Genomic DNA, 14,162 nt, shown 5'->3' on the forward strand with positions numbered 1-14,162 from the left:
TCTTTGCTTGTTCTGTCCAATCACCTTCTTCATCTCTGCTTTCCTCGCCATATACATTGCAGCAATCTCCTTTGTGCAAGTCTTCCTACATACCGGCGGATCCATCTGGGCTTTCTTGCAGAAGTTTTTCCACGCTAAACTCTCCACAAAGGATAACGGCAACTCGCCTAAAACTATCATCTCATTGGTAGCTTCTCTGAACACTTTCTCAGACACCTTAGACAGACTCATGTTACCTTCTTCATCGACATTTATCTGTGACTGGTCTCTGAACTTATTTGCAGCCTTCCATGCCATGTATGCCCTACAACCGCTCTTGTGCTTCCTCAGATTAGAGGTCCCAGACTTGGTTGGACAGCTAAACTCTTTCTTACAATAGCGGCATTTGCATCTGTTGTAGTTGGTTGGCAGCCTGCTGTAATGGTTCCAAACATCAGACCTCGTCTTTTTCTTTGACCTAGAACCATCATCTTCTTCTCTCTCGTTCCTTTTTCCCGAACCCGGTGTTTGTACATCTTCATCTGAAGATATTTCTTCATCCATTAGTTGATGGTTGACTTCGTCTTGTTCATGAGTTGGAGAAGAATCCATCTACATAGTACATACAAGAACAAGTTAAGAACTGATACAAATTTTTAATAAATAAATTGTAGCAATCAAACATCAAAATTGTAATCATACTCGACTAAGAGTCTAAGAATTATCAAACATCAACATTCAACATTATCGGATCAAAAGTTATCAAATACGATTGAAATTTTTTCATGTATATAAACATAAATGAGGAATCAAAGTTATCATTTATCAGATAATCAATATAGCTTAATCGATCAAAGTATCAAACAATCGAAGATTTGAAATCGTTGCTCACCTCCGAATGAATTCTCGAAGATGCAGACGGTGGAGAGAGAAGAGAATCGACTAATGTTTCCAGCTTTAAGATTTCTGATAACACCGGTTGCTCTATTTGTATACAAACCTTCACAATTCTCGATTGCTATAATGGAGAAGAAGAATCGAAAAGCTAGGGTTCGTATTTTGGGAATTGGGGTTTGTCTCGAGATGATACACTGTGCATGATGTATCATACACACGCGTGTAACGGTTATGTCGGGACTTTAAGTCTGGATATATCAGATATCCGATATGGCTCGGGTAAAACCCGGATCCGACCCGTTACCCATGGATTTTTATATTATTATCCATTGGTTACTTTTGGCTGTACCAAATCAACCCGAACCGGGCAAAATCGGGTCGGTTCCGGTCCGGTTTTCCGGTTCCGGTTATAAATCCCAGGCCTAACCACCTTTCTTACACGATATGCATTTCAGATCACCATACATACTCTATGGCGTGAGAGAAATGATAGACGGCACGGGGCAACTCCGATCTCAGTTCAAGCATTAGTAAAGATGTTGGATAGGCAAATCAGGAACAAATGCTTATCTTTCAGGCAGCTGGGGGACTTTACTTACGCTGCAAGCTTAAGCGAGTGGCTTGCCACACGCTAATAAAAGACTAAACAATGGGGCTGGTTTTTTAAATCTTTCTCTTCATATGAATTCTGTAGCACTTGATGCAAACAATGTGTATTTTTATTTTTGAGTAAATTTAACATATATTCAAAAAAAAAAATTTGGTGAAGCATCCTTCCACTATTTAAAACTTGGATCATTTAATTACTTTTTTTTTAAGCACTAGAAGATTATATTCATCAAAGTGAGAACATACAGATTGATACAGAGCCAGCGAGTTTAACCAAAACCCCCGGAAACAAAGCCAGCGGATGAAGGACAATCCCTGGAAACTAAAGCCGGCGGAAAGAAGATAATTCCCCGGAAACTAACCCAAACAAACACAGTGATTATACATTCATACAACTCAAACATAAGTAAAATCATAAACAACAAGACACTCAAGAAGCTGAAGAAGCTTGAAATCAGGAGGAGAAGAGATAAGCGTATCACCAAAGTCGAATTATTGAGGCTGGATCTTCAATATGGGTCTCATTATACTGCTCCAACGATCAACAAGAGCCACGAGAACAAACCATTTGAATCCAAACCGGGTAGACGAGGAGAAGAACTTGAATTACCAATCGACATGTTGACTAAGAGCTAAGGCTCCAACTCCTTTAGCATAGCCGGAAAACTCTGATGGAGAAGAGAATAATGACATGCACAGGAACCGGACATCGCAAACGAAACCAAGGAGAAGCGCTCCTCCTGAAAACGAGATCTTCAACTCTTGAAGCAACCAACCAAAGCATAAAAACCGCACATAAAAAGGAAGCTTGAACCAAATTCAGATCCGTGAATCTAGAAACAAGACCCCTCAGTGCTTAGATCAACCGAACCCGGAGCCAGCAGAGGGACGAGATCATGCACCAGAAGATCTACCACCAACATGCAAGGATAACCGAGAAGGGATCTATCGATCTGGATCTACAAATGTTTAGAGCATGTATGAAGATAATAATCACTGGTAGACAAAAAGAAACCAAAGATACAGCTAAAAAGAAATAGGAAAGACAATCCGACCGAAGATGTGGCCAAAGGAGCCCACCACCGCCGGCCGAAAACAAAGACCAACGATACGGAGAGTTTAGAGTAGGGCTGTCAACTGGGCGGCCCAACACCCAAATGGGTGTGTCCAGTTGGGCATATATTTTTTTAGATACAAAACAGCCACATCCATATTTATCCCACACCCAATACTACCCAAACCCAACTTCACCCATCATCCAGCTGGACAGCCCAAACCCGCCCAATTATAAGTAAATCTGTTTAAACTTATTCCAATTTTAATGTCGATGAAAAATTATGAATACAAATGTGATGTAAAATAAATTCAATAGACTTCAATTTTTGATAACTGTGTTTTATGTAAAAAAAATTATAACTCTCTCTTTTATATAAAAAAAATTATACTATCTGTTTTATGTAAAAAAAATTATAACTATGTTTTATATAAGCGAAAAATACCTTAGGATAGCACAAAAAAAGTTTTTGTCACAAATATAGATTCTAATGATCAAAATGACCAAAATGTTTCATTAAAGAGGTAAATATACACTTATACCTCTAGGATTAACTAATCCGTTAAGGGGTGGTGATTTGGGATTGAGATTTAAAATTTTATAAAATAAAAATAAATATTAAAAATTTGAAAATAAAAATTTTAAAAATAATCTGAAAAAGTATTTTCGAATTACAAAAAGAAAATATGAAAAAAAAATTAAATTAAAAAAAAGTTTTTATAAAAAAAATCGAATTTAAAAACATATAATCTAAAACTATAAATTTTTTTTTTAATTTTCAATTTTTTTTTTAATTTTCAATTTAGAGTATTATGGTCTTTTTACTTATTAAATCAAACATTTTTGTCATTTTCCTTCTTATGGTCTATTTTTGTGATCAAAACTTGAAAATGGTCTATTTAGGAGAATTGCTCTTCATATAATGGAGAAATCTGGTTCAGACCGGAGAATAGCAGATGAATCGTATAATTGATTTTTCAATTTTCTCCCAATATTAAAAAAAAAACTATTTTTTAATGGGTTAACCCATTATGCAATTAGATTGGCCCAATTGCCTATGGGCAAATTTGGTGTTCAGCCCAACTGGACAATGAAATACATGGAATTACCCGTTACCCGTTCAACACAGTCTGCACTGGGCCACACCTATGGGCACCCAACCAATTGACAGCTCTGAGGGCATCTACATCCCAACTCCATTTTTTTCTATAAAATGGAGTAAAAGTGGATATGGAGTAAGGAATGCTCCAACTCAACTCCATTTCTCACTCCATAATGAAATTTACTCCATAAATGGAGTAATTTATTTTTTGTTTGTTCATCACTTCATAATGGAGTGGAAAAGGGAGTAGAGTTGGAACAATTTTACTCTATTTTCACTTTTACTCTATTTTGAAGGAAAAAATGGAGTTTTACATTGGTATGCTCCGAGGAGTGGAGAAGCTTAGAGAGATGAATCATTTAATTACTATAAACTGCATAAATGCCTTCCACATGAAGGTTTATTTATTTCAAGACTGGTACATGTCCTATATATTATCCATTAATCTATTGGAACTGGGCTTAACGATGACATGTGGCCAACAGTATAAAATTGTCGCCATATAAATATAGTACATGAACAGTTTCCTATGATTGCTCAATGATATTTCTTTCTAGCAATAGTAATTCGTCAAAAGTTACTAACGCATTATAATGACCATTTCCAATTGTCAGAAACCAAAAAGTTTAATATATTTTCCGAAAAATAAATGTTTTGCAAAGTCATTTGTTTATAAAAAATATGTATTTTACATTTTCAATATATTCTACATAAATTAATAATAATAAATTATAGTTTTTTAAAATGTAATTGTATTTACTAAATTACTACTGATTTAAAATTGTTGAAATGATTCATTATCAGATTTTCATATGTTTTAATATACATAAATACAAAACATTTATTTTTTTTAGAAAAGTACATATCTTTTAAGCGCATGAACTTTATTTCAAAAATTATTTACACTACATATCTGATAAATTTTAAGAAAACTTCAAATATATAATAGTTTCTCTTAATTTTATTAATCAGGCATATACGTTTCTATTAATTAAGCTTCCGCCATAGGTGTAACTCGTCCTCCGTTTTTCTATTTAACAATTTTATTAGTTAGGCAATACATTTAAATATATAATTGTTTCTATTTAACAATCAAGATCATACATATATATATGCTAATTGTAAATTTATCTATTTCAACTTGAAGTTATTGCGAAATTTTTTAATTTATTTTTTTGTCAGCAGAAAAGTTTTATTTAAAACTATGTTACATGGGATGCCATAGCCTACTGTTGTAGACCTGTACTCCATTATCTTGCAAATTAATAATTTAATAACTCTGTTAAATAGTTATACTATGGTTTAAGTTTTAATAAAGGATTTAAGAAAACTTAATTGATTAATGAGAAAGAAAAATACAGACGCGTTGTCCCTTTCCCTGCATCTCTCTTGGTTGTCTTTGTTTCCTGACATCTTAGATTCATCGTATGAAGTATACTCACTTTCAGAAAATAAAAGAAAAGAACTTTTATATCGACTTTCAATCTTGTTGACTAACGAACTTTCAGACAAAGCATACGAGAGGAGTGATCAGTTTCACCAAAAAAGTTCTGATTATTTAGATTAGATCATTGCAATCTTTCTCAGGTTATTTGTTTTGTTTCTCTTCATGTCTTCTTCTTCATCGTCTTGTGATTGGGTATACGACGTCTTCCCGAGCTTCAGAGGAAAAGATGTCCGTAAGTCATTCCTCAGCCATTTTCTCAAGGAGTTGGATCGAAAACTCATCAGTGCTTTCAAAGACAAGAAGATCGAGACAAGTGAATCACTTGATCCCGTCCTTAAGCAAGCCATTAAAAAATCAAGGATTGCGATCGTCATCTTCTCCCAAAAATACGCTTCTTCTAGCTGGTGCCTTAACGAGTTGCTGGAGATAGTGAAATGCCAAGAAGAGTTAAGTCAAATAGTTATACCCGTTTTCTACGAGGTTGATCCTTGTCATGTCAGACATCAGACTAAAGAGTTTGGAGAGGTCTTTAAGAAGACATGCCTGAGAAAAACAGAGGACGAGATACAACTATGGAAGAAAGCTTTGACCGATGTTGCAAATCTTGTCGGATATCATTCTCAAAACTGGTAAGACTTTATCTTTCTTTTTTTTGGTTCATACTTGACATTTTACTATTCATACTTGTTTATGTATTGATATTTTTCATATTGTTAGGGAAAACGAAGCAACAATGATTGAAGTAATAGCCAATGATGTTTTGGGTAAATTGAATTTAAATCCGACTAAGGATTTCGAGGACTTTGTCGGGATCGAAGATCATATGGAAAAGATGAGTTCACTTTTGTGCTTGGAATCCAAGGAAGTGAAGATGATTGGGATATGGGGTCCTTCCGGAATTGGCAAGAGTATTATTGCAAGAGCACTAGAATCTCGACTCTCTCGTCACTTCCATGGTAAAGTTTTCATAGACATGCGTTTCATATCCAAGAGTAAGGAATGTTATCTCAAAGGTAACTCAGATGATATTAACATGAAGCTGCACTTGCAAGAAAACTTCCTTTCTAAGATATTAGATAAGGAAGGGGTAAAAGTAGATACCTTAAATGCCGTGAGAGAGAAGCTAAAGCGCCAAAAAGTTCTTATATTTATCGATGATTTGGATGATCCGGTGGTGTTAGATGCGTTGGCTGGTGGAGACGAATGTTTTGGTCCTGGGAGTAGGATAATTGCAATTACAAAAGATATGCAGATACTAAGGGCCCATCGGATTACATGTGTTTACAAGGTTGAAACCCCATCTAAAGAAATAGCGCTTCAGATGTTATGTCGATCTGCTTTCAGACAAGATTCTCCGCCTGATGGGTTCATGGAGGTTGCGTCTGAAGTTGCAATGCGTCTAGGTGGTCTTCCTTTGGGACTTAACATTATAGGTTCGGCCTTGAGGGAAAGGGACAAAACTCATTGGGTAAATATGTTGCCAGCTCTTCGGAAAGGTCTAGACGGAAGAATTGACGAAGCACTAAGCTTCAGCTACAAATCATTAGAAAGAAAAGAATATAAAGCATTGTTTCGTCACCTCGCGTGTCTTTTTAACGGTGATGAAGTCAGTTACATCAAGTTGATGCTTGCAGATAGTGAGTTGAATGTTGACATGGGTCTTGAAGTTTTAGTTGATAAGTCCCTCATACGTGTGGTACCATTTTGGAATAATACGAACATCGTGGAGATGCACTGTTTAGTACAAGAAATGGGTAAAGAAATTGTTCGTGGACAATCTGACAAGCCTGGAGAACGAGAATTTCTAATGGATTCAAAGGATGTTTGCAATGTTCTTAAAGATCGTACCGTAAGTTTTGTCTTTCTACCTCTGCCTATAGTGTGAATGAGATTAATTTTTTGCCTTTCTTAAAGAGAATGATTCTTGTATTTTTCAGGGTACTGAAAAGCTTATAGGTATATCAATGGACTTAGATGAAATTGATAAGGTGAAGATACATGAGAAGGCTTTTAAAAGGATGAGTAATCTCCGTTTTCTAAAATTCTATAAAAGGTCATTGCAACCGAAGAAAGAAGTTAGATGGCAAACACCCAAAACACTCAATGATTTTCCGGATGAACTCAAGTTACTAAGTTGGCCAGGATATCCTATGGAATGCATGCCTTCTAAATTTTGTCCTGAATATTTGGTTGAACTCAGTATGCCTAACAGCAAGCTTAAAAAGCTATGGAAAGAAGTTGAGGTTAGTGTCCATTAATTATTATAATGTGGTTGATTAGAATTATAGCATTCCAATACATTGACATGGAATAAGTATGATATTATTACTTGTATGGTCCAGTTTATTTCTTAGTCTATTTTGGTGCAGGAGCTTACATACCTGAAGGATATGGATTTGTCAGGATCTAAAAGCCTGAAAAAGATTCCAGATCTTTCAACGGCGACCAATCTTGAGACATTGAATCTTCATGGTTGTTCAAGCTTGGTGGAGCTTCCCTCTTCTATTCAAAGTCTCAATAAACTGACGGATTTGAACATGTCTGGATGCACAAATCTGGAGACACTTCCAAATGGAGCCAACCTGAAATCTCTAGTTCGCCTCGTTCTCAATGGTTGCTCACAGTTGAAGGTTTTCCCTGATATTTCGAGTAAAATAGAATCCATCATTGCAAACAAGACAGCTTTTGAAATTTTCCCTTCTAAATTGCGTCTTGAGAATCTTGTTGAACTTCGCATGGAGCACAGCATGAGTCAAAGGTTATGGGAGGGAGTTCAGGTATGACATACTTATTGAAACTTTTTTTTTGGGTCAATGTATCAAAATATGTTCAAGGTTATATTTTTTTTTATCAATAATTGAAGGTTATATTTTTTTTTTATCAATAATTCAAGGTTATATCTATAAAAGACTAAAAAAGCTTATATATAAACAGTATAAACTCACCAACATATAAGCTATTATCTCGGCTTCACAAAGATAAATATTTTGGAAATTTTATTTCAAAAATAGCCTTTTGTGTATTTCTATAAATTGTTTTAGTATTTAATAATTATAAATAGTTATTTTGAGGGAACCAATTAATTTTATTAAATATTTACCGTTTTAACAAATGAAAAATTTACATTTGTGATACGGAGGAAGTATTTGTTAAGACTTAATTCCAGATCTTTATTACTATCTTTTCTGTTGTCTTAATTATTATTATTTTGTTTATTCAGCCTCTTACAAGCCTCACAAAGATAATGTTGTCCGGATCACAAAACCTGAAAGAAATCCCAGATCTTTCACTGGCAACAAGTCTAGAGACACTAAATCTCAATGGTTGCTCTAGTTTGGTGGAGCTAACTTGTTCATTCATTCAGAATCTTAATAAACTAACCACCTTGGAAATGACAGGATGCTCAAGTCTAGAGACTCTACCAACTGGCATCAACTTGAAATCTCTCTACCGCCTCAACCTCAATGAATGCTCGCAGTTGAAGAGTTTCCCTGATATCTCAGATAACATCTCCACCCTCTATCTAAACCAAACGGCGATAGAAGAAGTTCCTCGATGGATCGAAAACTTCTCCAAACTTGAATCCTTGGAAATGTGGAAATGCAAAAATCTAGCGACTCTTCCAACTGGCATCAACCTAAAATCTCTCTATCGTCTCAATCTCAGTGGATGTCCACGGCTGAAAAGTTTTCCAGATATCTCAAGCAATATCTCCAATCTTTATCTTAACCAAACAGCGATTGAAGAAGTCCCTCCATGGATAAATAACTTTTCTAGCCTTGAAGCCCTGGAAATGTGGGAATGCAGACAGCTAAGATGCATCTCACCAAACATCTTCAAACTTGAAAATCTTGGCGAGATTTTCTTCTCGGACTGCGAGCAATTGTCTGAAGTTAGCTTTCTAGACTTTCCACTGGAGGAAGCAGAAGACACCAGTAATACTTGCACTAAGTTGTCATTGATAAGTTTCACCAACTGCATAAATTTGAATCAAGAAAACTTCATTCAACAATCAGCTTCCAAGTATCTGATCTTACCAGGTGTTGAAGTGCCCCCTTACTTTACGCACAGATCTGCTGGGAGCATCTTTAACATCCCTCTACATCATTCTTCTCTTTCTCAACAACCAGTCTTCAACTTCAAGGCTTGTGTCGTGGTTTCTGATGTCGATGCGGTTACTGAAGGAACAGAAACCGCCGACCATCATCTTTGCTTTATAGACATTGAGGTAAATTGCCGGTTTAAAGACAGCCACGGGAACTACTCTGGGTCAACAGAGTCAATAGATTTCTCCTTACCTCAAGAGTATGATCATCTGATTATATTTGACTGTCCTTTCCGTCAAAACCAAGACAGTGGTGAATCGAATTGCGAACAAGTTGAGATAGAGTTTAGTCTTGTTAGTACAGGGCTCAGACTAATAGGATGTGGTTTAAAACGCCAATGACTGCATGTACCATCTTCTTGTTAGTATCTATTGGCCACTGTAACGTTTTTCATACATATATGGGGTTAAAAATCAAAGTTTAATTTATTCAGAAAAAAATGAAAAAAGGTATTGCATGATATTAGTCTTTAGGGCAGCTCAAGAACCCTTTAACTTGCACACCATGAGGTACCATCATCAATATATCCTCTATAAACTTCTACGAAGAAATTTCTTCAAGTTATGAATCTATTAACAACGATTACCGTTGCTTCTTTCACACATTTTATTTTTTCAGAACAATAAGCTAAGAAATGTATTGTTTTGAAAGTAGATTAAAATCCAGTTCTTCCGCGTTAACTTTCATTTATGCAATATGGTCTGTGAGCTGCCAACTTGACTCTTCAAAAAGTTGATCTTGGTGTCTCTGGCAGCGATAAAACAGTACACTGTTGGATAAGCTTCAAGTTTACTTGTTCGACAAGCTATTGAAGATAAGGATGAATAGCTTAATATGTTTAGGATAAAGATAAGAATTCCTAGATATACTTGTAATAGGAGAAGTCAAGAATGTCCTATATATATAGAGGTCTAATGTAAGATGATCTCTACAACAATAGAAAGAAAGTTAAGAAAGAAATAAAACAAAAGAACCTGTTTTATAATTCCTGTGTCTTTGAATACTTTATTTGGTATCAGAGCCTGAGGTTCAAATCAATCGAAGAACTTAGATACAGAGAATTATGGAAGATTCAAAAGTTTGGTGAAAGTAAAAGATGGTGTGCCTACCACCGTGGTTTGTCCGATGTTAACGACATCAAACTATACGATATGGGCGATGAAGATGAGAGTGTTAATGCGCGTTCATAAGGCATGGGAAGCGATCGAACCTGGAGTTGAGGATGAAGAAAAGAACGACATAGCTACATCGCTCTTGTTTCAATCGATATCTGAAGGATTAGTTTTGCAAGTTGGTGACCTAGGTTCCCCTAAACTTATTTGGGAAGCTATACGATCAAGGAACTTAGGTGCAGAACGAGTTAAATCAGCTCGACTATTAACTCTAATGAATGAGTTTGATCGATTGAAGATGGATGACACAGACTCTATTGACACGTTCTCAGGGAAGATATCTGAACTCGCCTCTAAAGCAAGTTCGTTAGGTCAGAGCATGCTTCGGTCTGTACCGAGAAGAAAGATAACGAGGAGCTAAACAAAACCGAAACAGAGGTAGCAGAAGCAGCCTTATACATGCACGAAGTAATATTCCTCAACGAAGAGAAAGTTATACCAAAGAAGCTGGAATTTCACGAGAAAGAAGAAGGTGTGTGGTATCTTGACAATGGCGCTTCAAATCATATGACAGGAGAGAGGTCCTACTTCTCCGAACTAAACGAAAACGTCAAAGGAAAGGTAAAGTTTGGGGATGGATCATTCGTCGAGATAAACGGTAAAGGGTCGATCTTGTTTGAAGCTAAGACAGGGGAGCAGAAGCTGTTACAAGACATCTACTATATCCCGGAGCTAAAGAGTAACATCTTGAGTCTGGGACAAGCAACTGAGCAAGGTTGTGATGTTCGAATGAAAAACAACTTCTTAACATTAAGAGACCCTGAAGGGAGGTTACTAGTAAAGGTATTGAGGACTGCAAATCGACTGTACAAGTTGAAATTGAAAGTAGGAAAAGCGACTTGTTTGCACGCAAGACTCGAGGAAGATTCATGGAGATGGCACGCCAGACTTGGTCATGTAAGCTTCAAGACTGTAAAAGCCATGGCAACTCACAATATGGTGATTGGATTGCCAAAGATAAAAGAAGAAAAACAACTCTGCGATTCGTGCTTGGTAGGCAAGCAAGCTAGACAGTCTTTTCCCAAAGCAACGGCGTTTAGATCATCTCAACCACTTGAGCTATTGCACGCAGACCTTTGTGGTCCTATCTCACCAGCAACACTGTCGCTAAACCGCTACATCTTTGTCATAATTGACGACAGCACAAGATTCATGTGGACGATCTTATTGAAAGAAAAGAGCGATGCGTTCGACAGGTTTAAAGCGTTTAAGAAACTTGTCGAGAAAGACTTAAAGAAGGAGATCATGACGCTACGCACAGACAGAGGAGGTGAGTTTACCTCACAAGAGTTCAATACATTCTGCAATGACAACGGCATAAGGAGGCATCTAACTGCACCCTACACCCCGCAACAGAATGGCGTGGTGGAGCGTAGAAACCGGACCCTTATGGAGATGACTCGCAGCATACTCAAGGCAATGGGTGTGCCTAATTACTTATGGGGAGAGGCAGTGCGTCACGCAACGTACCTGATTAACAGAGTGCCTACAAGAGACTTGTCTAATCAAACTCCCTATGAGTGTTTAAAGGGAAGAAAGCCGAGTGTATCACATATTCGGGTATTTGGCTGCACAGCGTATGCTAAGAAGGATGGAGGACATTTAAAGAAGCTCGATGATAGATCAGAAGCTGCAGTTCATCTTGGCATTGAGCCAGGATCGAAGGCATACAAACTCTACAATCCCACTTCAAAGAAAATTATAGTAAGTCGGGATGTAGTTTTTGATGAGAAGGCTCGTTGGAATTGGAAGGGAGATGTTAAGCAAGTCCAAAGCGAGCCTGGGATGTTCCATATGGCATGGGGAGCTATAGAAGACAATGGAAGTGGTCCGTTTGTGGTTGGAGTTGCAACTGAAGAAGCTGCTACGAATGATGCGGAAGAAGTAGTCGAATCTGAAGCAGAAACAGAGGTGATACACTCACCTGCAAATGCAGAAGATCAGAACCCCGTTCAAGAGTTAAGACGCTCAACAAGACAAGTAAGCAAACCTGAGTATCTTAAAGATTATGTTCTGTTAGCTGACGTCGAGTGCGAAGTACTACTATTGGCACTGAATGACGAGCCAATGACGATACAAGAAGCGCTTAAAGACAAGAGATGGAGAGTTTCATGTAAAGATGAAATTAATTCTATTGATAAGAATGAGACTTGGGTGCTTGTAGAGAAACCACAAGGAGTGAAGCTGATAGGTCTCAAGTGGGTCTTCAAGGTCAAGCGTAATGCAGACGGTAGCATTAATAAGTTCAAGTCAAGATTGGTCGCAAAAGGATACGTGCAAGAACAAGGTATAGACTTTGATGAAGTCTTTGCTCCCGTGGCTCGTCTTGAAACAATAAGACTCCTGATAGCTCTTGCCGCAGCAGAAAAGTGGGAAATACATCACATGGATGTAAAGACAGCTTTCTTGCATGGCGAGTTGATTGAAGAAGTTTATGTAACGCAACCGGAAGGGTTTGTGAAGAAAGGCGAGGAACACAAAGTCTATAAACTGAAGAAAGCTTTGTACGGTCTGCGACAAGCTCCTAGAGCATGGAACACGAAGCTGAATCAGATACTGAAAGAGTTAAAGTTCGTAAAATGCACTAAGGAGAGCTCAGTCTATCGCAAAGAAGAAAGAGGAGATCTTCTCATCGTGGCTACCTATGTAGATGATCTATTCATCACGGGAAACTCAATGAAAGCAATTAAGAAGTTCAAGGAATCGATGTCTGAGAAGTTTGAGATGTCAGATTTAGGTTTGTTAACCTATTATCTCGGCATAGAAGTGAAACAGAGCAAGGAAGGCATTGTGATCAAGCAAGAAGCATATGCTCGACGCATATTAGAGGAAGCAAATATGAGTGACTGCAACTCGGTAAGCATACCAATGGAGTTTGGTGTGCATTTCTCAAAAGCATTGAATGAACCTGAGATTGACGCAAGCGACTATAGAAGAAAGATAGGTTGCTTGAGATACCTGATGCATACGAGACCTGACATGGCGTCTAGTGTTGGGATATTAAGCAGGTTTATGCATTCACCGAGAGAGTCACATGGAAAGGCGTTGAAGCAAGTTCTGAGATACTTGAAGGGTTCTTGTGGTTACGGTTTGAGGTACAAGCATGGAGGATCACAAGATCTTGTGGGATACAGCGACAGCAGTCACAACACCGATCCAGACGACGGACGAAGCACGACTGGATACCTGTTTTGTCTCAACGATACACCAATATCATGGTGCTCGCAGAAACAAGATGTGGTCACGTTATCTTCTTGTGAGGCCGAATACATGGCCGCAACTGAAGCTACTAAGCAAGCGATATGGCTTCAAGACTTACTAAGCGAGATCATAGGAGGAGAAGTCAAGAGAACCTTGATTCGCGTTGACAACAAGTCAGCCATTGCACTTGCCAAGAACCCGGTATTTCATCGACGCAGCAAACACATCCACAAGCGTTTTCACTTCATCAGAGAATGCGTGGAGAAGGAGTTAGTCGACGTGGATCACATTGCAGGAACAGAGCAACGCGCAGACGTGTTAACTAAAGCATTAGCAAGGATCAAGTTCAAAGAGATGGTGGAACTGATCAAAGTACAAGACCTAAGTGAGAGTGAACTGAAGCTTAGAAGGGAGAATGTTGGATAAGCTTCAAGTTTACTTGTTCGACAAGCTATTGAAGATAAGGATGAATAGCTTAATATGTTTAGGATAAAGATAAGAATTCCTAGATATACTTGTAATAGGAGAAGTCAAGAATGTCCTATATATATAGAGGTCTAATGTAAGATGATCTCTACAACAATAGAAAGAAAGT

General features: G+C 37.5%; 1 protein-coding gene across 1 annotated transcript; it reads left to right on the forward strand.

The window, feature by feature from the left end:
• The first annotated feature begins 5,144 nt into the window (after window positions 1-5,144).
• On the forward strand, window positions 5,145-9,589 carry LOC106325559 (disease resistance protein RPS6-like). The gene is made up of 5 exons (XM_013763607.1): window positions 5,145-5,717; window positions 5,806-6,937; window positions 7,026-7,331; window positions 7,458-7,865; window positions 8,309-9,589. Exons 1-5 carry the CDS (start codon window positions 5,251-5,253, stop codon window positions 9,533-9,535), a joined length of 3,540 nt encoding a protein of 1,179 aa, XP_013619061.1. The 5' UTR covers window positions 5,145-5,250; the 3' UTR covers window positions 9,536-9,589.
• The last annotated feature ends 4,573 nt before the right edge of the window (window positions 9,590-14,162 follow it).

The sequence above is a fragment of the Brassica oleracea genome, chromosome C2 (assembly GCF_000695525.1).
Source record: "Brassica oleracea var. oleracea cultivar TO1000 chromosome C2, BOL, whole genome shotgun sequence".
Taxonomy (NCBI): Eukaryota; Viridiplantae; Streptophyta; class Magnoliopsida; order Brassicales; family Brassicaceae; genus Brassica; species Brassica oleracea.